General features: G+C 41.7%; 2 protein-coding genes across 2 annotated transcripts; both read right to left on the reverse strand.

The window, feature by feature from the left end:
* Positions 1-10,462: 10,462 nt before the first annotated feature.
* Positions 10,463-18,941, reverse strand: LOC115765188 (alanine--glyoxylate aminotransferase 2-like). The gene is made up of 4 exons (XM_030708616.1): positions 18,637-18,941; positions 17,356-17,474; positions 11,914-12,148; positions 10,463-11,849 (listed from the first exon to the last, which is right to left on the reverse strand). The coding sequence occupies exons 1-4, from the start codon at positions 18,723-18,725 to the stop codon at positions 10,799-10,801; spliced, it is 1,494 nt and encodes a 497-aa protein (XP_030564476.1). The 5' UTR covers positions 18,726-18,941; the 3' UTR covers positions 10,463-10,798.
* A 1,287-nt stretch (positions 18,942-20,228) lies between these two features.
* LOC115765186 (putative vitellogenin receptor) lies at positions 20,229-27,360 on the reverse strand. Its single transcript, XM_030708614.1, has 6 exons — positions 27,319-27,360; positions 26,521-26,928; positions 26,041-26,433; positions 23,368-25,953; positions 20,696-23,175; positions 20,229-20,556 (listed from the first exon to the last, which is right to left on the reverse strand). The coding sequence occupies exons 2-6, from the start codon at positions 26,825-26,827 to the stop codon at positions 20,404-20,406; spliced, it is 5,919 nt and encodes a 1,972-aa protein (XP_030564474.1). The 5' UTR covers positions 26,828-26,928; positions 27,319-27,360; the 3' UTR covers positions 20,229-20,403.
* Positions 27,361-27,365: the final 5 nt, after the last annotated feature.

Genomic DNA, 27,365 nt, shown 5'->3' on the forward strand with positions numbered 1-27,365 from the left:
CAGCAACGGCAGCAATAACAACAACGGCAGCAGCATCGGCAACAACAACAGCAGCAATGGCAACAGCAACAGCAACAACGATCAGACAACAGCGCAGGCGCATCATCATCATCACCATCATCATCATCGGCATCATCATTTGCTGGATACGCCCTCGAGCAATGCAGCCGTTGCCGCCGCCGCCGCCGCCGCAGCCGCAGCAACCACAACAACAACCGCGGCAGCAACATTAACAGCACCAGCAACGGGCCAAGTGTACGAGCGCCTATGCCGGCCCAGCCATGTTGTGACCCACCCAGCGGAGCAACAACAACAGCAGCAACAGCAACTAATACTACAACAACAACAACAACGCGCACCGCTGCCGACTGCACAACAGCGTCCAGCAGTGCCGCCGCCGGTGCCGTTGCCGGTGCCGATGCCGGTGCAGCAGCTGCCAGCGGCAGCGGGTTCGGTGCCGGTGACGATGCCGTTGCCGGCACATGCTTATCAGACGATGCCCGGCTATTATCAGGCGGCAGCGCGACCGATGCCGCATCACGCGCATCCTCATGCGCATCCACATGCGCATACACATTCGCATACACATCCCCATCCGCATCCGCATCCGCATGTACATCCACATGCGGCCTACCACCAGCTGCAGCCGCTGAGCCACTACCATCAGCAGCTTTAACAACGTATCGCAGGCACTGCCCGCGGCTGCTTTGCGACTGGCGCGTCTCATGCAGCAGCTGCAACGCATCCAGCCGGTGGAACAGCAACAACAACAAGCAGCTGCTGCTGCAGCGTTGCCACCGTCACCAACGTCAGGTGCTGCTGCCTTGAATCGATTAGGCAGCCGCCGGCGCCGCTCCTTTGAGCTGCGCACCATGACGCTGCTGGTGATCCTGCTGCTTCTGGTATTATCGCTGGGCATTGGCCTGCCGCTGGTGCTGCTGCTGCTGCTGTTGCCGCCGCCGTCCATGTGGCAGCTATAGGGCGCAATCTGGCTAGCTAAATGCAGTGCGATCTCAGCGCTGCGCCACATTTTAACACCACACACACAAACACACACAAACACACGCAGACACAGACACAGACACCACCGCACTTAGTTCATGTTATAGGTTATCTCTTGCTCTATATACATGCATATATACATATATATATATATATATATATATATATATATATATATATATATTATTTTTATTAATTACTTTTATTTTTTGTTCAACGCAATAGTAAACAAAAAATGGGTTAAAACAACAACAAATGCAGTTGATGTGTGTGCATTTTTAGACTGAGATTTCTGCCAGCACACAAAGCAAGCATTCAACACACACACACACACACAAACAAACAATACACTCACAACACACACACAACACACAGCTACAGCAAAACTCACTTGAAAATGTGTTCAGTTAAACTAACGTTATTTTAGACATCTACTTATCAAATAGTTATACAAATTTATATGTTATAAATCTATATATATATTTTTTTTATTATTTCTATTCTCTCTTATGTTCTAACCTTTCATCTTTATCGACCCCTCCTCCTCCCCCCCTCTAGCTATAACATTTTCCACTTATCATACATTATATAATTTAAGGCAAATATTTTTTTTATATATACATATGCATACATATATATATATACATATATATATATATACACACATATATATATATATATATATATATATATATATATATATTATATTATAGAAATTGAAATGTAGCTAAGCAAATTTTAGGAGTTTTAAATTTGTTTAATAAGCCTGACAGACCACTCACCGATCAACTTAAATCGAAAAATCGCAATTGTTTTTTTTTTTTCCTTTTTTTTTTTTTAAATTTAAGCTAAATATTTGTCTAAGATTTCTAAGTTGTAATTGTGCCGAAATGTTGGCGATTATAGACAACGATTATATGATTATGTGATCTTATGGCCATGCAATTGTTGAATTTGTAAGAATTCGAATGTTTATTTGTTAGTAAATAAAACATTTGCTTAAGCGGCACCCACACACACAGGACTCTCACTCGGACGCGGTGCCTCTTTAGACAAATGTTTGCTTAACAAATTGAATGTGAGTACTTGTTTTCAAGACATTTAATAAAATTATTGTAGCCCAAAACTCGGCCAGAAGCAAAAAGCTTGCACAAATATTTAGCAATTTACAAAAAAAAAAAAAAAAAAAAAAATTAAAAGGAAAAGGAAAAACACATTTCTCTCATGATGCGAAACGAACAGAACGAAACGGAACAGAACATAAACACAATACAAAATACATATTTTTACACAATTATTTATAATTTATTTTAATTCAATTCACACACACACACACACGCGCTCACATGCACATATAGCTATTGTTATGCGTGACAAAAAATAAAATAAATTGAATGGACAAATAGTAAAGAGTGCGCTTCGGAGCAGCCAAATGAAACAATTAAGAGCGCAGACATAACGCGCAGAGAGTTGTGCTTGGCGAGTTTTCTCTTAAATTTGGCTTCGCGACAGTGCACTTTTTTCTGATGAAACAGAAGTTTTTAAAAACACCGACTCTCACACACACACACACAACTATAATTACGAGAGAAATACATACAATTTTTGTATTTTATATGAAAACATATGCATATATATATATATACATACATTTTTACAGCCTATTTACACGCAGTTAGAATTGAAAAGAATGAGAACAAAGTACGAAAAAAGTAATTAGCAATTGTTTATTTTTGATTGAGTTTTATTTAGTATGCATTATCTTACACATAAATCATTTTATCTTAATGCTAAAATTCTTTTTAGTTATACACATTTTCTTGCAAAAGAAACAAAAATACAAAAAAAAAAATTTTTTTATATACATGCAAAAGAAATCAAATGCAGTTTTGAATAAATATGGTTTTTTGGATTTATTTCAAAACGCAGCTTGAAAAAAAACAACAAAAAAAAAGAAGAAAAGAACAAAAACCGCAAGACACAAAAACTTAAAAGTTTGTTTTATTTCGTTATAAATATTTATAATTTTTTTCCAGCTTACAGAGTTGCGTCCTTATGTTAAGTTATTCTCTTATAATTTGCTATTTGTTGTGGCCTTGCCACCTTGTTGAAAAACTTGCTGAGATCGCCAAGCAGCAGCGCATAAGGCGATAGCGAGAGCTAACAGCTGCCAGAGAGATGAGCTTCAGTTTGCGCGTGACACGACCTTATCATATGTAGCGGTGCTTCACACACAAGCAGACACACACACACACACACACACACACACACATAAGCATACAAATTCATACGAACATAGGTACAGCTATTTCCATGAGAAACTGCCAATTTCTGTTAGTAACTATTAAATATGTTTTAAATATGTATTTGTATATGTAGTTATTTGTATGGGCATAGGACCCAAGGCACGCGAAGTGGTCGCACTCAGAGAGCCAGGCATAAGGGAAGCTGTTGAGCAGTTACCACCCTCCGCTGCTGCTCTGCTTGGTGCGCCATTGAACGCATTTAACGTCGAGATGATACCCTGTAAATATGAAATATAAATTAAATAAGCCGCGCAGCGCATTTTGCGCTCTTATATAAATATTGTAACTCTTTTTGTGTTTTTATATACATAAATACATATATATATATATATATGTATATATGAAATAAAAACCAATCAATACATTCGTGCATGCATACTTTTATATATACACACACTCACACACACATATATATATATATATAAATATATAGAAATGAATATGAAAACTAGTGAATTCTGTAAGCAATCGCGTAAATTGTACATTTTTAGTAGACAGTTTTATACAAACAAAACAGAAATGAATATATATATATATATATATATAGAACTTTACATGCAGACAGATGTGAAATCTGTAAGAAATTAAACAAAAAATGAAAATGTTAGCGAAACCAGTTTTTAAATATAATGACACGAGCCATATGTATCTATATGCTTACGAACATGCATACAATACTTATTATTAAATAGATATATTTAAAATATATATATATATATATACATACACACATATTTATAGAGATCTAGCTACATATATATATATATATATATATATATGCATATAGTTGACTTTTTTCCATGAAAAAAAAATATATATATATATATGAAAAAATGAGAGAAGCATTGAAAATAATAATAGTCGCAAAGCTTGTTCACATTATATAGAGAATTAAATATTTGTACATTATATATACAATTCATTTAGTAAACAAGTGAGACCATAGTTAAACCAAATAGCATACTTAATACTTAAGTACGAGTACATGCTGCAAAAACACTCCAAAACAAAAAATATCAAACTCTGAGAGTAACAAAATGACAGTCGCATGTTTTCGTTTGTTTTCAGCTATTTTTCTTAAAACCCAACAATCCAGCTAATTGATAAAGTCTTTTGCATAGAAAACCAGCTGAGCAGCTTGTATAGATTTCCACTATATATAATATATTTAGGTTTTAAACAGAATTTCCAAACAAGTTTTCGTTGATTTGGCCATTTTCTACTTTGCCTTTTTTTCATAGCATACTTTTGAGCGTTTGTATGTAAAACTCGTTGCTCTTTTGCGTTAATTATTGAGAATGCATTTACAAAATTATGAAAAAAAAAATATTATAAATGCTGCCATATAACCCGCCTGCCGATCGGCGTTTTAACAACCAACGAACTCTTGCAAAAAAATCATTCATAACTAAATAGGTTTATGTTCAAAGGGCAATCAGTTTAAAGAGTTCTGTGCGGCTCAAGCTATACTTCGTCTGGCATTTTCTACGTTAACTTCCTGATCATGAGCTCTTAGATATAAGCTCAAACTTCAAATACTTCTCTGTGCGTAGAACTCAAAAAACATGCGATTGCAAGCGTTAACGTTAAGGATTAGTTTATTCAGTAGCAGACATCGAGTATAAACAACAACAAAAACGAAAGCAACAAGAATTTAACAACAACAACAAATGGGCGTGTCATACTCTTGAACTTATTCACAGAAAGAAAGAAACTTGATGAAAAACAAAAAAAAATTATACAAATAAACAAAATTTCTGTTCAGAAACAATTTTTATAAAAGAACAAAAAAACTTTTATATTTGAAGGAATAAATTTGGACTCCTTTACTTTTAACTTTTAAATTAATATATATAAAAAACCTGAATCTTTAAACTGATTTATATGAAAGCTATTAAAACTAATCTTTAGACTAAATGACATGAAAAACTAAATGAAATTTCAGTTTAAATTAACATTTTTAAATTAATTTCCCTTTATGTATCTCAACTGTTTTAAAAGTTCAAGAGAGGCATCCAAGTAATTGCTCTCTCTCTCTCTTTCGCACACACACACACACACACACACACACTCACACACACACACACACTCACACACACACACACACTCACACACACACACACACCGACACATGCAGCACTCAAAGAAATATCGTTTAGTTACATGGGCAGCCACGTCAACCTTAAATAATTTAAAGCATAATTGAATAAGCATAGAGAAACCCATAGAAATATATCTATATACATATATGTGTATATACAAACATGCGAACAGGCATGCATACATGCGTCTGCATATGTAAACAAACACACACACACACACAGTTACATAAATATTGCATATTTAGATACATACATACATACATGCATTTACACTGGGCTGATCGCAAACACCGTTACCTTTTCTTCCAGGAAAAGCAACCGTTGCCGAATCAGCCCCCAACACATGCATATAAATATATATATAGCTACACACTTGCATATGTATGTATGTACATGTGACTAATATACATACATATTTATTATTTGGGCCACACGGAGTTTGACCGAACGCGCTCACACATGTGCATGTATGTGTGTGTGTGAGTGTGTGCGCATCTGATATGGCAGCAGCTCGTGTCCGGGCGCGATCTGCCTGTCTGTCAGTCAGTCTGTCTGTCTGTCCGGCCCCATAGTTAAGGCGAAATAAAACATTACCTCATACTTTAAATACTTATGATAACAGTTAAACGTAGAGCTCTACGCATATGATACGACTATAGGCATCATATATAAATATATATATATATATATATATATATATACAAAAAGAATAATATACATATATATACATATATATATTAATCTGTTTTTTTTTTTGTTATTTGTAGAAATCTTAAACTAGGAACTTATGAATTTATTTTCAAAATCATTTTAAACGAATTGTTTGCGTAACATTTAAGAAGCTGAGCCAACTTTGGCAACGCACCGACGTTGTATGCCCTTCCGTGTCCAACTCTGGCATTGGCAACTTTCATTATACGCGCATAAATTAAAAAAAAAAGGAAAACTAAACTATTCTATTTACAAACTAATATTATTTTGAAGACATTGCTATTTGTACATTTGTGCACTGTAAAGTATGGAAAAAAAAAACAAAACTAAAACAAAAGCTTGCTAAATGAAGTTATGAGAACCGCGCAAAAGTTTGTCATACAACAAATATATACATACATATATACATATACATATTTGTATATAATAAAATATAATATATATATCTACACCTACGTGTACATAGATTGAAGTGAAGTTATTTATACATTTGCGTCTATATATATATATATGTACGTATATATATATATGTGTAAACATGCAAACAGAAACTATTATATACAAAATATATGCATATACACACATACATACGTATTTGTATATATATGTATATTTATGCGTATATATTTATGCATATTATATATACAATACTTATTTACATTGCATATTTTAGCGTTTTATTCGAAAAAAAAACAACACTGAAAAGAAAAAAAAAAAAAGAAATTAAACAAAAAACGAATAAAAAATAACGTAGAAGTGAGGTTAACGCTGAAGAAAATGTTCTTTTTTAACAAAACAGCAGAAATAAAAAGAAGTTATTAAAAACTTAAAAAGAACAACAACAAATAAAAGCATATTTATACCGAAATCAAGCGAATGCATTGGCATGTTGAACGTTACGAAAAGAAACAAAAATTGAATTAAATAAATATTATTAACAATAAATATGCGCATTAAGCATTTTTTGCAACGCTGTAAATGTCAAGCATAATGTAGAGAAATATCCGCAACTTTTTATATGTACGCACTTTTCTCCTTTTTTTTTTCTTTTACCGTTATGTACTTTTACTTTTCCTCTTCTTGGTTCCAGCACTTTCTACGAACTTGGCCGGACAAAGCTTTAAGATTTTGATCCCACACACACACACACTCTTCAATCTCTCTCTCTCTCTCTCTCTCACTCATCCAATCTCTCTCTCTCTCTCGCTCTCTCTCTCTCTCTCCCTCGCTCCCGCTTTTTCACACAGCGCTTAAAAGCGCTTGAAAAAGCTTCACAAAGCTTCACGCAGCTCCTTCAAAAACATAAAAAAGCACATTTTTTATGATATATAAAAAACTCTGCCAAACATTGCTAAAAACTAAAAAAAAAATATATTAAAAAATTAACACACAATTCTTATTTGAAAATAGCAACAAATTGTAAACAAATCTTATAAAAAACAAAAACAAAAAAAACAATATTATATATGACTAACTAAATATACATAAAAATTAAAAATAAAAACAAAAAAAAAAACAATAAAAGGAAACGCAGAAAACCATAACAGAAATGCTTATTTTATATATTTAAACATACAACAATAAACAGAAATGACCATTAAAAAATTATTAAATTATATACATAATATATATATATAAAACAAAAAAAAAATATCAGATATATATATATGTATACATTATATATATGATTTTAAATAGTGTTAAAAATACCAAATGAAACAAAAAACAAACTGAAACAAAAACTTAAGCAGAAAAAAGGAAAAAAGAGTTTTTCAAATTTTAATAGTTTTCAGTGGAAACGGCTGAGACAGATAGAATGTGCGCATTATTATTAACTTATTTAATATGCAAAATATACACACACATACATACACATACACATGTATATGTACATGGTGTATCTGTGTATCTGCTAGATTACAGAGAAAGAAAAGAACAACAAGAAACGGAAACATAATACACACGGTAAAACATGAAAATGAACAAGAACAAGAACAAGCGAAATACATTTTTAAACAATGGAACGAAAAAGAAAACAAAAAACAAAAAACCAAAAAACTCAAATAAAAGGAAGAAAAAACCAAAACAAAAAAAAAAAAAAAAACAAAAACAAAAAAAAACATAATTTCAATTGTAGTTTTTATATTGAATTGGATCCCATAGATTCTATATGATATTACAAATTGGTGAGTATCTATATAGGGATATATATTTTGCTAGCCGGATATAGCTAGATGTTTGTTTAGCTGGCTAGATATAGCTAGATATATGTTAATTTAGCCAGAATATAACAAGAAGTTGAAGATATTTCCCATGCAAAGCTCTCTTTTTGTTCGCCTTTTAAAACAGTATATGTATATTCATATATTTATCATGCTTCTTTCTCGATATAATAATATAATAATCAAACGAGAAAGAAAGGCTATCTTCGGCACAACGAAGATCTAATACCCTTGCAGACCCAACCTTTGTGTGCTTTGCCCGTATCTAAGAAGCACAGGGAAAATAGTTAATGCCGAGTTTGGGCAAGATAGATATCTTCTGATATCTGATAAACAAAATGCTTTTTCATACAACAACTTAATTTTCGACCGATCGTTCCTATGGCAGCTATATAATATAGTGGTCCGATCCAGCTGGTTTTCACATATGAGCTGCGTGCAACAGAAAGAGGGACTTCTGCAAAGTTTCATTAAGATAGCTTTAAAACTGAGAGACTAGTTCGCATAGAAACAGACAGACGGACAGACGGACATGTCTATATCGACTCGGCTGTTGATGCTGATCAAGAATATATATGCTTTATGGGGTCGGAGATGTCTCCTTCTATGCGTGACACATTTCACGACAAAATTATAATACCCTCTGCAAGGGTACAAAAAACAGCCCAATTAGGAGATACCCTGAATCTTCTCCTACCAACACCAAATGCTATATAGATATGGATATTTATAGTTCAAGCATCCTTATATATTATATTATATATACATGTATAGATATATGATTATACCAGCCAAGACTTTTGCCAAAAAACAGGAGTTCGATATCGATTTTTTCGCTTGCTTGGAAATGGGACAAGTTATCGATTATCGGAGACAAATTCGTACTGCACGGGCAAAATTTCTCTACTTTCAAAATTTCTCTAGGCCTTATAGATTCTGAGATGGACGTATTTGTACATACGGGCGGACAGATGGACCTACAGGAGTATATATAATTAATCTAGTTGGAGGTTCGTCGATCTCCCTTGTTACACACATATGGGCTACATTTGGGGTAGAAAATCGAGAAACTAAGGATATCTTTGGCACGCCGAAGATTTAACAGTCTTGTAGACATTTGCAGATACATATGTGCAAAGAGTGAAGCTTGAAAATGGCGAGTATGACGAAAACATGATGGAAATATAGCTGTAGCTCTATATAGTTTTGATTTGGCTTATAGCTAAAAATAAATGCCTAGTTTGGGCAAGATATCCTGCTACACAATAAGCTACTTCGCGACCGATCTTTTCTATGCAATATATATAATATAGTTGTCCGAATTTGATTATATGTTGGATATATATATATATTTATATATTTATATTTGCCCATTTCTACCGAAAATATTCGAAACCAGATATTACTATTATTATTATTATTATTATTATTATTATTATTATTATTATTATTATTATTATTATTATTATTATTATTATTATTATTATTATTATTATTATTATTATTATTATTATTATTATTATTATTATTATTATTATTATTATTATTATTATTATTATTATTATTATTATTATTATTATTATTATTATTATTATTATTATTATTATTATTATTATTATTATTATTATTATTATTATTATTATTATTATTATTATTATTATTATTAGTATTATTATTATGCGATAAATTCAATGTTTGCGTCCAGAGCACCTGCTCAGTTCGTAGATATAAGGCAAATTTGCCTTGAAAGTACGTCAGCCAGCAAGCTTTTATTGCGTGTGTCACACACCGACACGGCACACGGATATGAGCCCAGGCTAAGTTTGGGGCGCGTAGAGCCAGAGCACACCAATACAGGCGCACATGTTAACCAAGACACACGCAAGCGACAAAGGAGAATATGCGATTAGCTGGGGCTGCTCAGGTTTTTCGATTAATTGCATAAATAATATCTAAGAATTGGTCGAAATATGAATATGAAACACTCTGTATATATATATCAAATATATAACATATATATCTTTATATTTTCTTCTTTTGTATAATATTTTGATTAAAGTACCTTGTATTTGGTTGGTGTAACTGAAAATGTGGCAAATAATAAATACAAGATTTTTGATTTTTATTTTATTTGGTTTATATTTAAAAATATTTGTATATATACATCGAATATACTTTGTTGTTCCATAAGTTAGCACAAAAAAAAAAAAAAAAAGAATAGAGAAAAATAATAATATTTGTGCCTACAATTCTAGATACTAGAAGTAGAAGCAGAGCAAAAAAAAAAGGGAATTTAACTATGTATATATGCGTATGATATTGCTAACAGTAAGATATTACTACAGCTAATAATAATAATAAAAAAAAAGTAACAGTAAACATAAGTAAATATAAATATCTTTGCGTGTGGTAACTAAAAACTAAGACAGGCTCAGCGAGAATCCGGCTGCGGCACTCACACGGATTTGATGAGACGATCCTGCCGCTCGAACATTTTCGTCTTGTTGGCCAATGTGTCCGCGGCGGTGGCAATGACACCGTTTGTGGTAACGGCCGCCGCAGCCGCCGCCGCCGCTGACTGCTGCAGCTGTTCCTGGGTGAGGGTGGTCAGGCATTCGCGGAACGCGAGCAGAAACTCATCGGCGTTCTCATGATTGAAGCACATGGGCGGCTTTAGCTTGATGACATTGTCGTTGGGCCCGTCGCTGGAGACGAGCACCTTGTGCAGCTGTTTCATCCGATTGACCACCCAGTGGGCGGCCTTGGTGTCGGGCGTGCGCGCCTCCCGATCGCTGACCAGCTCGATGCCCACAAACAGGCCGAGGCCGCGCACATCGCCAATGCACTCGAACTCCTGCTTCAGCTGGCTGCACTCCCGCAACAGATACTCGCCCAGCTGGTGGGCGTTCTGCTGCAGGCCCTCCTCGTCGATGATGCGCATCACCGCATTGGCAATGGCACAGGACACCGGATTGCCGCCGTACGTATTGAAATAGGCCACGCCCGTGTCATAGAAGGCCTGTGCTATTTCTGGGGTGGTCACCACAGCGCCCACCGGATGTCCATTGCCCATGGGCTTGGCCACGCTGACAATGTCCGGAACTACGCCCTGTGTCTCGAAGGCCCAGTAGTGGCTGCCCACGCGGCCGAAGCCCACCTGCACCTCATCGGCAATGCAAAGGCCGCCCGCGCGATGCACCGCATTGTATGCGGCCTGGAAGTAGCCGGCGGGCGGCAATATCTGGCCACCGCAGCTCTGCAGGCTCTCCGCAATGAAGGCGGCGATGCCCTGGCCCTTGGCCTGCTGGCGCTCGCAGATGTCCGCAATGGGCTGAGCATAGAGGGCGCCCAGATCCGCATTCGGGTGCAGCTTATCGGTGAACTGGCCACCATAGATGTCCGGGCATGGCGCCACATGCACATACTCGGGCTTCTGCTCGCCGCCAGGCTGATTGAACTTGTACGGCGAGATCTCCATCACGGACTGCAAGTGACCATGGTAGGCGCTGCAAGAGTTTGTTATGCAGATTAGACTAATGCCCAGCTCAGACTGGAGACCCATCCACTTACTGGTCCAGTGTGATCACGTCCAGGCGCTTGGTATAGTTGCGCGCCAGCCGCAGCGCCAAATCGTTCGCCTCCGACCCGGAGTTGACAAAGAAGCAGACCGACAACGGTGCCGGCATCTTGCTGGTCAGCGTCCGGGCGCACTGCACCAGCTCGTCGTGCAGAAACCGATTGTTCGTCGAGATGGTGGCCATCTGCAGGGCCCCGGCACGCACCACCTCCGGATGGCAGTGGCCAACTGCAAGTGAAAGTCAATATATGTTCAGGTATATTTAATATTTAATACCATTGATGACATGATAGTCGGAATGGATAAATGGGGCGACATGACTTGGCTTATAGAGCAGCAGAAATTTATGACAATCACGAATTTTTAAAAGACATACTAAAGATATTTTGAAATGTAGTCAACATAAGTCCTTATTATTCCGATATGTTCTTTATGTGTTATAAGCCTTATAGAGAGTGTGAAGCTCAAGCGATATTACATCTCCTAGGTATATTATGTATATACATATTACAAGTATAATTCCAATTCTGATCTTTTCCCATAATATGATGATTAACTGGTAGAGTCTGGATCTGGATCTGGATCTGGATCTTTTATCTCTCATTACAGTCCTATAAAATCATATATCAAAAAAGTAACCATTTCCTCTGGCTCTAAACTAAAGCTCAAGTTCCTCGAGCATCCAAATTCTGAGTGAAATACTCCAGAAGCGGCTCTGGAGTTTATTCGTTCCACACAATTTGCAGCTTAAGAATCAAATATTAATTGAAAACTAACTTAGTTATTCATCGAAGGGAGAAATCTGTTCTATAACTTAATATGCTCTCACCTTTGCCATACGCAATATTATATATATACATGTAAGTCTATTATTATTAAGTGTATTTTTATACCCTTGCCGAGAGTATTATAATTTTGTCATGAAATGTGTAACGCATAGAAGGAGATATCTCCGACCCCATAAAGTATATATATTCTTGATCAGCATCAACAGCCGAGTCGATATAACCATGTCCGTGCGTCCATCTGTCTGTTTCTATGCGTACTAGTCTCTCAGTTTTAAAGCTATCTTAATGAATGCAGAAGTCCCTCTTTCTGTTACACGCAGCTCATATGTGAAAACCAGCTGGATCGGACCACTATATCATATAGCTGCCATAGGAATAATCGGTCGAAAATTAAGTTTTTGTATGAAAAAGCATTTTGTTTTTCAAGATATCTTGCCCAAACTCGGCATTAACTATTTTCGACGTGCTTCTTAGATACGGGTAAAGCACACAAAGGTTGTGTCTGCAAGGGTATTAGATCTTCGGCGTGCCGAAGATAGCCTTTCTTTCTCGTTTTGAATATATTTTGAAGCCATCTCGACCTAAATACATTGATTTGCATGCACTTACATAAATCAGGCAGCATAAGCTATTAAATAAATATCATAGATTAGAATTTGCCTTCTAATCTTCCGGTTCACGTGTTGTTACCCAATCGAACTGGCTCACGCGTCCAGTTTCCAGGGGCTAGTTTATCAATCCCAGTTGGGCAATCAAAATAGATTTCGTCATGGCCAAATGTCTGGCCGAGGCACGTTTTATCAGCGGCACTGGAGGAAACGTGCACCCAGTTGGGCATCGCGTGCGCTTCACGTGATTCTCGAGGCGAGCTGACGAACTGACCCCCAAAATTGTGGCATATTATTTGGCTAGCTCGGCGAAGGAGGGAGCTGCTATTGGGTAGGGCAGGGGGCTAATCATCGAACGCGTAATCAGTCGACGACTATGTAGAGACCCGCGATCCGGCCCGTTTATCGCCCGCGTCCGCTGCCGGGGCCTGAGCAGCCTGGACCCGGGCCTGTCTATGCAGTGCCAAGTCGAAGATGCGCAAACGCTTTGATAAGCGAAACGCTTCTCACTCCGCACAGATCTGACGGACGAGCTGCCAGCTCGCACAGTGGCATCACGTGAATTGGATGCTTATTTTTAGGCGTGCTCAAGCGAATAGTTAGCGGCCGCTTGTGATTGCGCCGTGTGGGCGACACGGCACTGTCCAACAAAATTCGGCCTATTTGCTTTATGGAGTGTGAAATTGTGGCGGTAACATTTGATCAGAGGGGAAAGCCGTTGAAGCTTTCAAAATGTATCTCAAATTATACAGCTCAAGCAAAATTACAAATATATTTGTAATAATTTACTAATATTTTTCATAACAATTAGTATAAAAAAAAAATTAATTAAATATGTTAAAGAACACCTAGCATATATTTTGAATATATTGAATGAAAGTATATAGTCCAGATCAAAAATTATTTGGTTAAATATTGTTTTGCAAAAGATTTCCAAATATGTTTATAAAAGAATTGCTAACTTTTTTTTTTTTTTTGTATTAAATTAGTTTATGTCAATCTCTAACAACCTTTTTCTTGAATATATTAATATTTATATATATTCTATATTATATATTTTGTCAATTTCTACCTTTTATAAAATAGAAAATCAAAGAAAAATAAAAAAAAATTTAATAAAAAGTATTGAGAGTCTATTTTTTTCTTTATCAAATTGTCAGTCTAGATTTTGTCAATCTTTGAGCTCGAAAGTAACATAATAATTCAATTATTTTAAAGAACTAAATATTTATGCTGTGCGCAGCTCTAAGCCCTTTAAGGTGAACAGTTTTAAGTTTTTGTAGGCATGTGTAAGAATTAGTCAAGTGCTGATTGTTGATTTTTCGCAATATTTATGTAGTTCATTTTTTGTTTTGTTTTATTCATAATATTTCTTTTTTCAAAGTGCGCATTTGACCGCATTTTTTGCAGAGGCACACGCACATATATGTATTGGTGTGTGCATGTGTGTCAAAAGTGTTTTTCACATTATCTTGCACAGAATTTTCCACTCGCAATGGACGCCCCGCTGATTGCTCAGTTTGTAAGGCTTGAACAAATATTGAATGTAGACTATGGGCACACATCAGCCAGAGGGGCAAACGGACAGAGGGACAGAGGGACGGACAGTCGGTTAGCTAGCCGGACAATCGGCCAAAGTGCGTAGTAGTTGCTCTTGTTCTTGTTCTTGTTCTTATTCTTACTCTTATTCTGATTGTTGTTGTTGTTGTTGCTGTTGTTATCTCGCGTAGATTTCCACTCGGCACGAGACGTTCACATGTTGCCTGAACGCCCAGTTTCAGGGCAAGCTCTCAGCTGTTAGTTTCCATAGCTGATAAGCGGCAACTACGAGTAGTCATAGTCGCAGTCGCAGTCGCCGTCGCAGTCGCCGTCGCTGTCGCAGTCGCTGTCGATAGGAAAGTAGCACGAGATCATAGAATAACGTGGCGATTGGAACGCGTGAGGCGCGACGATTGAGATCAAAAGTTTTGTAATAAACAACAACAAATTGTTGTTGTTATTGTTGTTGTTCTTGTTGTCAGCAATGAGAACACGTGCACACCAACCAGGCTTATCACGTTTTATAGAATATTTTTCTTAATGTTTTTTTTCCCCCCCTTTCTGTTGATTCTCTGTATTGAATGGTGACTTCATTGGACTCTTGTTATGCTGTGAGGTGGGGGTCTATCGTGGCGCTGGGCAAGACGAATATGGAATCGAAATCACGTTAACAGCTTGTGCACAGAAATAGCCTCGATATTTGCCCTGGCACTTTGATTGAACGATTCAATGCTGATAATAAAACAGGCTTATTATTAAAACTGTTTTGCCTCATGATTATAGTCCAATAGCTCAAGTTGCAGCAAATCGCATAAGTGTTTTATTCTATATATTCGCCACGAAATTGCTCTGCTATTTAAAGACCTTAATTCTTTTTTATAGAACTATTTATAAACAAGCTGTGGCATGATTTAAGCTCGTATTATTGCTGATTGAACTTTTGATAGTGAGGACAGGGACACAAACACTTAACAGTAATAATGTTGTTTCGAGTCCGACTCGAGTTCGAATTCCAGGCAAATGCGAGAATTCGAGCTCGAGTTCCAGGCAAACGTATAAGGCAGCGATATTTTTAAATGTATAGCTTATAACTCATCCTGTTTGGTTAATAATGTTTGATATTTGTTTGAGCTTCTGAGCCGCATCGGCTATAATTTTGGTTCAACCGAAATAGTTGCTATAAATAATTAACAGCCTCTGGACAGTGGGCCTTATCGGCCAACGTTGGGAACAACGAACCACAATGGCACAATGATTGTGCATAGAAACTACATAGTATATGTACATATATGTAGGTAGGTAGTTAAGCGTATTTCAGGCCCATTTTTGCAGCTTATCAGCAATATTATAATTTGTTTGCACCCAGGCTCAGCATATGCAAATGATAATTTTGTAGGCCCCCCTGGGGTTTGTTATTGTTTAAATGAAATTGAAAAAAATATATATAATAATTTAATGGAAATGAATATGAAAACTGCGCACAACTGTTAAACTGCGACTGTGAAGAGATCAGCATAACAGCGCACTGTTGTCAGCTAACAGCAAGCCTGGAGCTTACATAACAGCAACAGCAGACGCTGCTAAGCACTGTTAACGTGCATTTTGAATGGAAAATTCCGTAAAAAAAAAGGGATAACAATGTGTGAAGATGCACATGCTGCTGGTGTCACTTGGACACAATTTCAGTTTCTCAATACGCAAATTGGCAAATTGCGCACACGTCAATCTTAGTTGATTGTTGTTGATATTACAACCCCCCCCCCCCCCCCCCCCCCCCCCCTCCCCGCCCACCCCACAATCACTTGAGTAACTTAATCAGCCCAGGCAACAGCTGCTGTTGTGCGCCGTGCGCTGCGTGCCGGGGCCCGAAATCAACGGGCAGCATCTAAAAACACAGACGTACGAATAGGCCGGCCCCGGCCCAGCGCCAGCCCCAAGCAACGTGTGTGTGATAAGGCTGAGTCAGTTTTTGCGCCAGCTACTCGAATCAAATCACACAAAGCTGCTCAATCGGGGCCTGAACATGCCGCCGATGTCTGGCCAGCCGGCTGAGCCGGTCTGCTCTGGGCCAGGCCGTTCTGTGTGCCGGGTACGTGCACAACCTTGAACTTGCCAAAGTCCCCTAGCATGCACTGCCCCACCGGGGGCATCACTGTGTCCTATACGCCGTACTCTTACACGTGTCTTTCGTTTTTTATCACAATGCACCCCGACGTATCAGCATAAAGAAATTATGACGGACGATTGTTGTGTGTGGACGTGGAGCCGGGCCTGTCGCTGACGAGCCCATTTCATCGGGCCCCGGTCCCGACTCCGTCGCCATTAATTGACCCACAAAAAAAATTGTATAATAAATGCATATATGTTTTTCAAAAATGGATGCGAGCTACATGCGTATACATTTCGCCGCACAGTTATGAGTTCTAGATAGATAGTTAGATATTTAGATAGATGGATTGAAAGATTGTATGTTAGATAGATTCAAAGGTTTATCACTTACCATGTGCCACATTATTGATGCAGTCCAGATAGCGTGTGCCCTCCTCATCAAACATATACTGACCCTGTCCGCGGACTATTTTCAATGGATCGGAGCGATAGAAGAGTTGACAGGCTTGTCTGTATTATGCGATATTTGCGAGTTTTTTACATTTTTGGTGCGGGTTTTGTTTTTTGTTTTTTGTTTTTGTCAAGTGCATTGAAAAGAGAAGTGAAAGGAGAACAAATTTGTTGTTGTGTCTGTTTCTTGTTTTGCTTATACAAATTATAATTAACTTAAATTTAAACATTTATATAATGAGGCGCTAATTGGAAATATCAGGAATAAACAACGAACGATTATCTCTATGGCATTCGATTGCAACAAACTTGTTCGATGTGACGTCTTTGTTTCTACGGTCTCTCGGCGGGGCCTATGTCATCAACTACACAATACCGTCAGAGGGCGTGGTGAGCCCCCAGATACGGATACTGATATGGGTGGGGCAGGAGTGACGCCTCGTAATGGATGTTAGCTAAAGTATCTAGCCTAGGATTATTAACATTTTTTATGGGCGTAATTATTGTTGTATTTGCTCTAGTTGGCGCCGCAGCGTGTTTGTTTGAGCTTGCAGTCAATAAACGTTTGCGATATAATTCTCAACTAGTTTATGTAAACGCGTTGTTAGAACTGGAAATTGTTTCAGGCGCAAATACAATTATCAGGTATTGTTCAATAATTGTGCATATATACTTTTATATTTAAAAGTGGCTTTGTTATTGCTGCCGGGCGGGAAATCGATAAAGACCAAAAATAAATGCGGCTACTTTCGGCCCATTCAGTGGGGCGCGAATGTTTGGCAATAGCCAAAAGTTTTGTTAGCATTTGTCATGGGATGACAAAAACGGCGGCAGAGCAGAGCAGAGCACTGCACTGTTACAGCCCCCGGCACGACCCCCTCCCCCAGGCAATCTGGCATGTGGCACTAACAGAGAGCAACAAAGAGCACGACAAGAACGACTACGATGACTGTGCCGTGTGGGGATGCCGCTTGTTGACCTTGACAGCGAAATCGCTTGACAGAAGGTCACCTAACATGCGCATAACATATGTATGTAAGTGCGAGCATCGCATAACATAACGTAAACATAAACATAACATGTTTCAATACGTAATTAACATGCATTGCAAATCTATGCACTCACTCACTCACACACACACACACACATACACACATGTTTATGTAAACAATTGTAGTATATTTTATGAAATAGTTAAGGAAATTAATTTGTTTATACTAACCCAATGTGTTTGTTACGCAGCTTGATGGTGTCCGATTTTGACAGCTGCTGGCTGGCCACGGATTGCATTTGTTTACTTGCGAAAGGCATTTTTTAATGAATTTTTTGTTTAGTTTGAATTGAATTTAATAAAAATTTAAATATTTTGACTTTTAAAGTTTTAAGCGCGCGCACTTTTTAAGTTCCAACTGTTCCGGCAAGGAATACTCGTCAACTGAATTGAAGGCTTTGAGTCTGACTGGTAAACAGGCAGGCTGATAGGCAGGCAGGCAGGCAGGCACGGGACGCCTTTAACGTCTTTGGGTGCTTAGAAATTGTCGCCGAATGACAAATTCTATGTGAGAGTAGAGCTATTTTATAACAGTGGCCGTCGCGACGGCGGCCAGCAGCGGCCACGACCAGCCCACTCTGGCCATATATACAAATGTATTTACATATATTTCTATACATATATATATGTATGTATATGTATAAAAATATGTACATGCATGCATATGTAGTTGCTGCCGCTGCTGTTGCTGTTTGATACTGTTGCTGCTACAACAGACGCTGTTATTGGCTGACGCGCTGTTACTGTTAAGCGTCTCAGCTGGCCATGTGTATGTGTGTGTGTGCATGTAAGTGTATCGGCAACACACACGTGACTATCAACACTGTTATTGTCGCTCTCTTTCTTTGCCGCTGCAAGTGTGTGCGTCTGTGTGATAACAGCAGCCAGCCTGAGCGTAGCGCAACGTGTGTAAGCAACAGCAACAATAACAAGTATTACAGCAACAACAGCTGAGCCGAGTATCAGCCAACCAGCAACGGCGCTGCGTGTTATTAGAGATGCGCACGTGCGTGATTCGAATGGGAACGAAAAAACAAACAAAATAACTTAGAGCGTTTTTTACATACATATATGTGCATATATTATTATTGCGTGCGTGTGCGTGACACGTGCTCACATCGAGCTGTTATTGCTATTAGGTTTGTTTAAATCCTTCTTAAATATAACGTTGCATCAGTCGGCAGTCAATAACATGTTATTAATCTATTTATTGCTGATAAACGATTATATATTTATAGCTTCAACTTAATTATAAAAATGATAGAAATTAGTCCAACGACATTGACATTCATTCACAGAGAATCCACAGCTGAAGCTTTCAAAGATAACAAATTTAAATTTGGATATATTATTTATAAACTGACATGTTAGCGCACCTAGAATGCACTTAAAAAAAAAAACACTGAAATAGTTAAAAATAAAACAATAATACAAATCCTAAAGGCATTTTGTACAAATTATTCTTGCTCCTCTAAATATACCAAGCTAGCAGCTGTTGAGCTGATAACGTCTGACCGTTACATGATTTTAAAATTTTAACAGTAGCTTTTACAGTTTTGGTTCCACTGTAACATAACAGCAGGCACAGCTAACAGTGGTCACAGTTGTGAAGCCACTGCAAGCAGCCAATGCACAAATAGCAAGTGCAATTTAAAATGCTTTTATAGGATTGTGCAAATATTATGATCGGATTTTAAAGTGTATAATAAATTATTTAATTTCTGTTTTGATACCAAGTATTTATTACAGCGACAATTCCATATAAATGTTTTTTTTTTGCGCCACCCTAAACGTATGCTATACATTTAACTATAACATGAAAATGCACCCTAATGCACAATGCAAAAATATAAATATTACAAATAGAAATACATAACACGCTCACAAATTTACAAATTGATTAGTTAACATTGCTATTATTGGATCAATTCTGATCACCTATGGTACAAGCCGTGCATGCACATCATCGCTTGCGTAATCTCCCCCGTAGTGTCCGGCTGAGGCGGCATCATCGCCAGGGCCTGATACCAGGACGTTCGGCATTCCACAACCTCCCCGTCCATTGACCAGCGACTGTATTTCGCTTGACTGCTGTTGGATAGAAAATGTTGAAGAAATTTTAGCAGATCAATATTAAAACATAAATATGCATTAGAGAAGGATTGCTTTGGATTATAGGGTGGAAGATGTATCCAGGGTTACAGGGGTATACTGATAGTTGTCCACTTACTCGTGTGTTTTCGAGCGGAACTTCTGTAACCAGTTCGCTGTTCGATGTTTGCCTTTGTTGTAGTAATCTCTGCAGGATTTTGGGTACGCCAAACTGAAGCGTTTCGCGTCCGGCCGTAAAAGAGGCGGCTGTGGTTCCCGTGCTGCTGTTGGTGCTTGTGCTTGTGCTACTGCAGCCACCGCCGCCTTCGCCTGCCATGTCCACTTCGTTGCCGATCTCCTGGATTGATTTGCCGGCCAGCGTTGCCAGAGGATTCTGGAAATGCAGGTTAATATTGAGATCGCGATGACCGCGCTGCCGCCACTGATAGAACATGTACCCAATGCCGGTGCCAACAACTCCTATCAGTAGCAGTATGGCCAGCAGCCAGACGACTCCGCTGCCGCTGCCGTCGCCATCGCCACTGCTATCCGAACGCTGCTCGCTGGACAGCAGCGAGTTCATGTCGAGCTCATTGGTGCTGCCGTGTGGACACTGCTGCGTCTCGGCCACAACGGCATCGCCGCACATGCACTCATAGCCATAGTCGCCCAGCACGCACATGCCGGAGCAGTGGGCATGCTTGCAGGGATTCTTTGTTGCCGCCGGCTGACGTGACCAACCGGCAACAATAATATCCTGGGCGTTCAGCACATTCAGATTGATGGCCTTGCAAGTGCGCTGGCCATACAGCTGACAGCTCACCGCCTCCTTGGCGCCCATATTGACAATGTGCGCTTGATTCTCATAGATGCTCAGTCCAGTCGGCTGGAGCAGCGCATTGCTCTTCTGGAGCAAAACATGCGCCTCCCGCTGTTTGCCACTGCCGCGTCCCTTGTAGCTGATCATCTCCAAAGTGTGACTATGCAGATCCACAAAGTAGAGCAGCTGCTGATGGGGATCGGTTGCAATTGCTGTCACATAGCTGCGCTGCTTCCGCAACAACAGCTCCCGTCGGCTGCCATCGAGTCGCGCCATATGAAGCTGTGTGATCGGCTGGCCAAAGCTTTCGCTGCGTATTGCCACATAGAAGAGACGCGCCTTGTGCGCGTCCACGGCTAGCGCCTTCAGACTGAACCTTGACAACATTTGCAGTATGCTGCCGCACATCTTGGCCTCAAAATTGCAGACGCTTATCTGCTGCGGCGTCCTGCCGCTGATCACATAGACATTGCCCGTCGTCCATTCCACGGCCATTTTGCTGGGCGAGCGCAGAGCGAGTGCAGCCATTTGGCTGCGATCCCGCAAGTTCACTCGGTAAATGATGTTCTGCTCCTCGCTGCTAAAGTAGCCCAGCTGACGGCGCATGTCCACATCGAAGCCGCTGATGGCCGTATCATTCGCTGACCAGGCCACCGAGAGCGTCACCGGATGTGCGCTGAGATTGCGCACCTCGTTGTAGCTGGTGAAGAGCAGCGGGGCACCGGACTGTATGCTCTTGCAGCTGCTTCTATCTTGGCTCAGCATAAAGTCCGCATGACACTGACACTGATAGCTGCCCGGCGTATTCTCGCAGAGCTGGGCGCACGGCTGCTGCTCGGCGGAGACGGCGCACTCATCAATGTCCACGCAGCTGCGCTGATCGCTGGCCAATCGATAGCCCTCCAGGCATGTGCAGACAGCGCCCGCCGGCGTTGCCTGGCACCTGTGCTGGCACAGAGACTTGCTGCAGGCGCTGGCGCACTGCGGTCCCTCATCGTTACCATTGGTGCAATCGTCAAAGCCATTGCACACGTGCGACATGTCCACGCATTCGCCATCGTGACAGTCGAACAGATGGGACTTACAGGCGCGCCTTGCACTCACACTTTCGCCAGCCAGATGAGTGCCAGTCTCGTTACCATTGGCGTACTGTTCACAGTGCTCCTCGTCGCTGCCGTCGGCGCAGTCGCGTTCCTTGTCGCAGCGGAATTCCTGGCGTATGCACTGTTTGCTGTCGCGGCACTGGAACTCGTAGATGCTGCATAGCTCGCCGCAGTCGGCCTCGTCCTCGCCGCGCGGACACTCGGCGCTGCCATTGCAGCGCACTGCCATGTCCAGGCAGAGCTGCATATTGCTGGCGCATTGATACATGGGCGTGGTCAGGGTGCCGCAGCTTATGTTGACTGCAGCACCAGCAGCAGCAGCGCCGTTGCGCTGCTCACAGTTGAGCTCATCGGACAGATCGCCGCAATCGTTGTGGCCATCACAGACGAGCTGCGCATCGAGGCACTGGCCCAACAGACAGCGATGCATCTGCGCCGGACACTGGCGCTGGCCGCACTTGTCGTGCTCATCGGAGGCATCGCTGCAGTCGATGCGTCCGTCGCACTCCCAGCTGCTGGCAATGCACGAGCCGCTGCTGCACTGGAACATCCCATGATCACAGCTGGCGGCCTCTTTGCAGCGCAGCTCATCCGTGTTGTCGCCACAATCGTTTTTGCCATCGCACACTAGGCTGTAATCCACGCACTTGCCATTGTCGCAAGCAAGCTGGTGGGCGTGGCAGAGCTTGGTTTTATCTAGGGGCGAAATGGAAATGCATGATTGACAGACTGATTGAGTGTTGGACATATGATATGAATGATACGACTTTCGGATAGTTAGATAGATTGTCGACAGATTCAGTGATTGCGTTACTGATTGACTGTCTATTTGACAGATCGATTGAGTGATTGACAGACTGAAAGTTTAATTGGAGCAAAGTAACGTACCGAATTGGGCGCAGTGCAGCTCGTCCGAGTTATCATCGCAGTCCTTGTGTTCATCGCATCGCTTGCTCTTATCCAGGCACCGTTCGCCGTCATGGCAGGTGAATTGGGTGAGTCCGCATTTGACCTTGACGCGCTTGATGTTGTCGCAGTCCGACTCGTCGGAGCTGTCGGCGCAATCCTGATGACCATTACAGCGATGTGCCATGGTCAGGCACTCGCCGGAGGAACGGCAACGGAACTCACAGTCCAGGGCCTCAGTGCAGCTGCGATTGAAGGCATCGCGATACACGAAGCCGGCGGGGCAGAGGCACGCTCTGTCAAATTGTCCTGCACTGACGCACACATGCGAACAGCCTCCGTTGGCTTGCTGGCAGGGATGCGGCGTTAAACTGGCAACCACTCGCCCGCTGGCCGTCAGCGGTATGCGAACGGGCAGCGTGAGGCGCATATAGGAGGCGGCTGCGGCTGCAGCGTCACCATCGAGACCTAGATGCGGATTCGTTTCGATCTCGATGCGTTTGTTGGGGCCCATATTGCTCTTGTGCGTCCAGTAGATGGCCGGTGTGCCGAGCTCGCTCCAGAACAGATCCTGATTGACCAAAGCCAGAGCGTATGGTCGCCGGAACTTGCCGCGAAACATTTGCGCATGCGTCTGGCGATAGTTGCTGAAGCTGAGGCGACTCGTATCGCTGTCCGACCAGTACATGGTGTGCGTCTCATAATCGACAGCGAACTTGATATCATCATCGCCCAGATCCTCCTCAAAGACATGGGTCTGGGCGCCGCGTCCGCTCAATGCCACGCGATCGATGTGCGTGTGCCGGCGCGCCTTGAGCGCCACAAACATATAACCCTCGGCTGGCATCACGCTTAGACCGATGGGCAGCTCATCTCCGGCAAAAAAGCGCACCAGTGCACGATGTCCGGTGCGCAGCGACAGCAGCTCAATAACATGACGCTCCATGTCTGCCCAGTAGAGATTGTGAGCCAAATGATCAAATGCCAGGCTGCTGATATTGCCCAAATTGCGGGAGACTAACATGGTTAGGCGCTGCTCGCTCGGATGGGGCGCGTACTCGAAGATCGCCCGCTGCATATTGTCCGCAATGAGGACGGTGCTATTGATGCTATTGTAGGCCAGTTCGCTGATGCGGCAGGGCAGGGTGTGCGACGCGCTGACTACGTGACGGCCGAACGAAGTGTGCTCGATCTCGAGCAGCACCTGGCGCAGTCCAATAAACAGACGCTGCTTCTTCTCGGTTTGGCTGCAGCGATGTCCATCCGGTGACAGGGTCATTCCCTCCGGGCAGGCGCATGAATAGCCACCAGCATCCGGTTCAGCGAGCAGACATAGATGCGAACAGCGCGCCGTTTCACAGGGATGCGGCACCTGCGGTTGCTTGGCCGGATGATAAACGTGGACAGCATAAATGATGCGATCGCGTGCCAAGATGCGATGCTGTTTCCCGGAGAACTTATCGCAGGCATGGATGCTTTTTGTGCCCCAATCTGACCAGTACAGCTGATCCTCGAATACGGCCAGTCCGTACGGATGCTTTAACATGCCGTCGAGCACGGTGCGCCGTGCACTGCCATCTGGACGCACAGTCTGAACACTGCCCAGCTTGGCGTCCACCCAGTAGATGCGCTCCTGATGCATGTCCAATGCAATGCCATTTGGCCAGTGTATATTGTCGGCAACAATCGGCTGGGATCTAGTGCCATCCATGGAAGCGCGCGCTATCATTGGCTTATTGCCCCAGTCGGTCCAGAACATTTGGCCACGCTGTGGCCATAGCGCCAGGCTGCGCGGCTGATGCACATCTTGGGTAACCAGCACCACACAGTTGAGCCCATCGTTCGAGCAGACCGCAATGTGTCGCATTATGTTGTCCGAAAAGTAAATGTTGTGCGTCAGCCAATCGACGGCCAAATCCTCGGGCGCATCCAGACCAGATGTGAGCAATATTTCCGCCATGGAGCCATCGGCACGTGCACGCACAATGCTCTCCGCCTCGTTCTGTATGTTGGTCCAGTAGATGTGATCGCCATCAAAGGCCACTCCAATCACCTTGCTCAGATTGGTGGCCACGCTGAAGACATGATTGCGCTGATGCGTTTGCTGTGTCAGATGCATGCCCATGACAGTCACCTGTGTGGTGTAAAGCAGCAGCGCGGACTGTTTCCCTGAGCCAATATCCAGGGCATGACAGGTACGATTGTTGCTGGCATCCAGTTCGTAGCCCGCATCGCAGGCACAACGATATCCGCCGGATGTATTCTCGCAGCGCTGACTGCACAAGTCATCCCGCTCCTGACACTCGTTAATATCCTCGCATTTATCCTTAAACTTTAACAGCCGAAAGCCGTCTGGGCAAAAGCATTCAGCCCCGCTGGCGGGCATCATGTGGCAACTGGCACTAGGCGGGCATTGCTTTGTGCTGCAATCGGGCTTAGCACGGCAGCTCTCGCTCTCATCGCTGCCATCCGAGCAATTGGGCTGGCCATCGCACACCTGGCTGAGCGGCAGGCAGCTGCCATGATTGCGGCACATGAACTTTCCCATAGACGGCTGACAAAGATTCTCTGGAAAGCAAAATTTTGAATGCAAGGGATTAATGCTGGGTTCATGCTGTACTTAAACAAATCCTTGATCTGTTTAGCAAGACTCACCGCAGTCACTCTCATCGCTGCCATCTCCGCAGTCATCGACGCCATCGCAGAGCCATTGCTTGCGGTGCAGGCAACGGCCGTTGCTGCAGAGATGACCACTGGTGCAGCTGGTGGCCGCCTGTTTGCAGCCAGCTGTCTCATCGGAGTTATCGGCACAGTCCGATTTGCCGTCGCACATGAAGTCAAGCGGTATGCAGCTGTGATCCTGGCACATGTACTCATATTGGCTGCAATTGCGCCGGCCGAAGTTGAATACCAGGCGACGCGGACACTGAAGCTCATCTTCGCCGCCTGGACAGTTGTCGACGCCGTTGCATATTAGTTCCGCTGCCAGGCAGGCACCGTGTGGCTGGGCACACGGGAACCAATGCGGCTGCCGGCACATCTTGTAGTCTGCAGTCCAAAGATATAATGTACATTAGTTTGAGGTTAGGTTTGTTTAGGTGAGGTTAGGTTCGATTTTAGAATTTCTTCACTTGCCGCATTCCAATTCATCCGTGTTGTCTGTGCAATCGCTTCGTCCGTCGCACATCTTCGCCTGTAAGATGCAGACTCCGTTTCTGCACTGGAATTGATCTGCATCGCACCTCGCGTGCGCTGATCCCGTCGCGGCGGCAGAAGCCTCACCGCAAACGAGCAGCAGCACTGCAGGGCACAGGCACAAAAGCCACCAGGACCGCCGGCTGACGTTTTTACCACTCCACTGCCGGCCACGCACATGGCACTGTGTTCGCACATGATTATCCCGCAAGATTGCGGCCCTATACAAAAAAATCCACGTGTGCATTTGAGGTTATGTCACGCAACAAATTTAACTCCAGCGATATTTGCCACTTACATTTGATACTTGCTTTTAGTGCAGCAGTTTGTGGTTTTATTCACTGCGTTCTTTTTCATAAATTAAACATTTAACAAAACACAAAAGTAAACGTTCAACATCAATGATTAACAAAATGCAACGAGCATGCGCAAATTCAACGCAAACGTTGAAATGCAAAAAGCGAACTGAATGATGTTCAATTGCAATGAACTGCAATTGATCAGCTTCCAGTTTCGAAATTCGGCCAAGTGCCGTTACATTTAGTGTGGCCAGTTATTATAACTGTTGAAATACTCTAAAAAGACATGTAAGCGTTAGATTTACGAATTGTGCCAATTTCAATCCTCACATTATTGCATATTATGATTTACTTGTATGTTTCACAAACCAATTACATACATGCACACATACATACATACATACATACATTTATATATATATTACGCTTATATACTTACTTATGTATTAAAATATATCTTATTTTGTAAGGCCTGCTTAATCAACA

Source organism: Drosophila novamexicana, unplaced genomic scaffold, assembly GCF_003285875.2.
Source record: "Drosophila novamexicana strain 15010-1031.04,08,12 unplaced genomic scaffold, DnovRS2.1 tig00000932-arrow-arrow-pilon, whole genome shotgun sequence".
Taxonomy (NCBI): Eukaryota; Metazoa; Arthropoda; class Insecta; order Diptera; family Drosophilidae; genus Drosophila; species Drosophila novamexicana.

Bases quoted from the DNA above. Each gene is read 5' to 3' on its own strand.
- LOC115765188 (XM_030708616.1), bottom strand. From the start codon at position 18,725: ATGCCTTTCGCAAGTAAACAAATGCAATCCGTGGCCAGCCAGCAGCTG. The intron at 17,475-18,636 runs GTTAGTATAAAC...CGCATAATACAG, and splicing joins CTGCGTAACAAACACATTGG to ACAAGCCTGTCAACTCTTCT. The intron at 11,850-11,913 runs GTAAGTGGATGG...AAACTCTTGCAG, and splicing joins GACGTGATCACACTGGACCA to CGCCTACCATGGTCACTTGC.
- LOC115765186 (XM_030708614.1), bottom strand. From the start codon at position 26,827: ATGCACACGTGGATTTTTTTGTATAGGGCCGCAATCTTGCGGGATAAT. The intron at 26,434-26,520 runs GCAAGTGAAGAA...TTTGGACTGCAG, and splicing joins CACGGATGAATTGGAATGCG to ACTACAAGATGTGCCGGCAG. The intron at 20,557-20,695 runs GTAAGTGGACAA...TCTATCCAACAG, and splicing joins TTCCGCTCGAAAACACACGA to CAGTCAAGCGAAATACAGTC.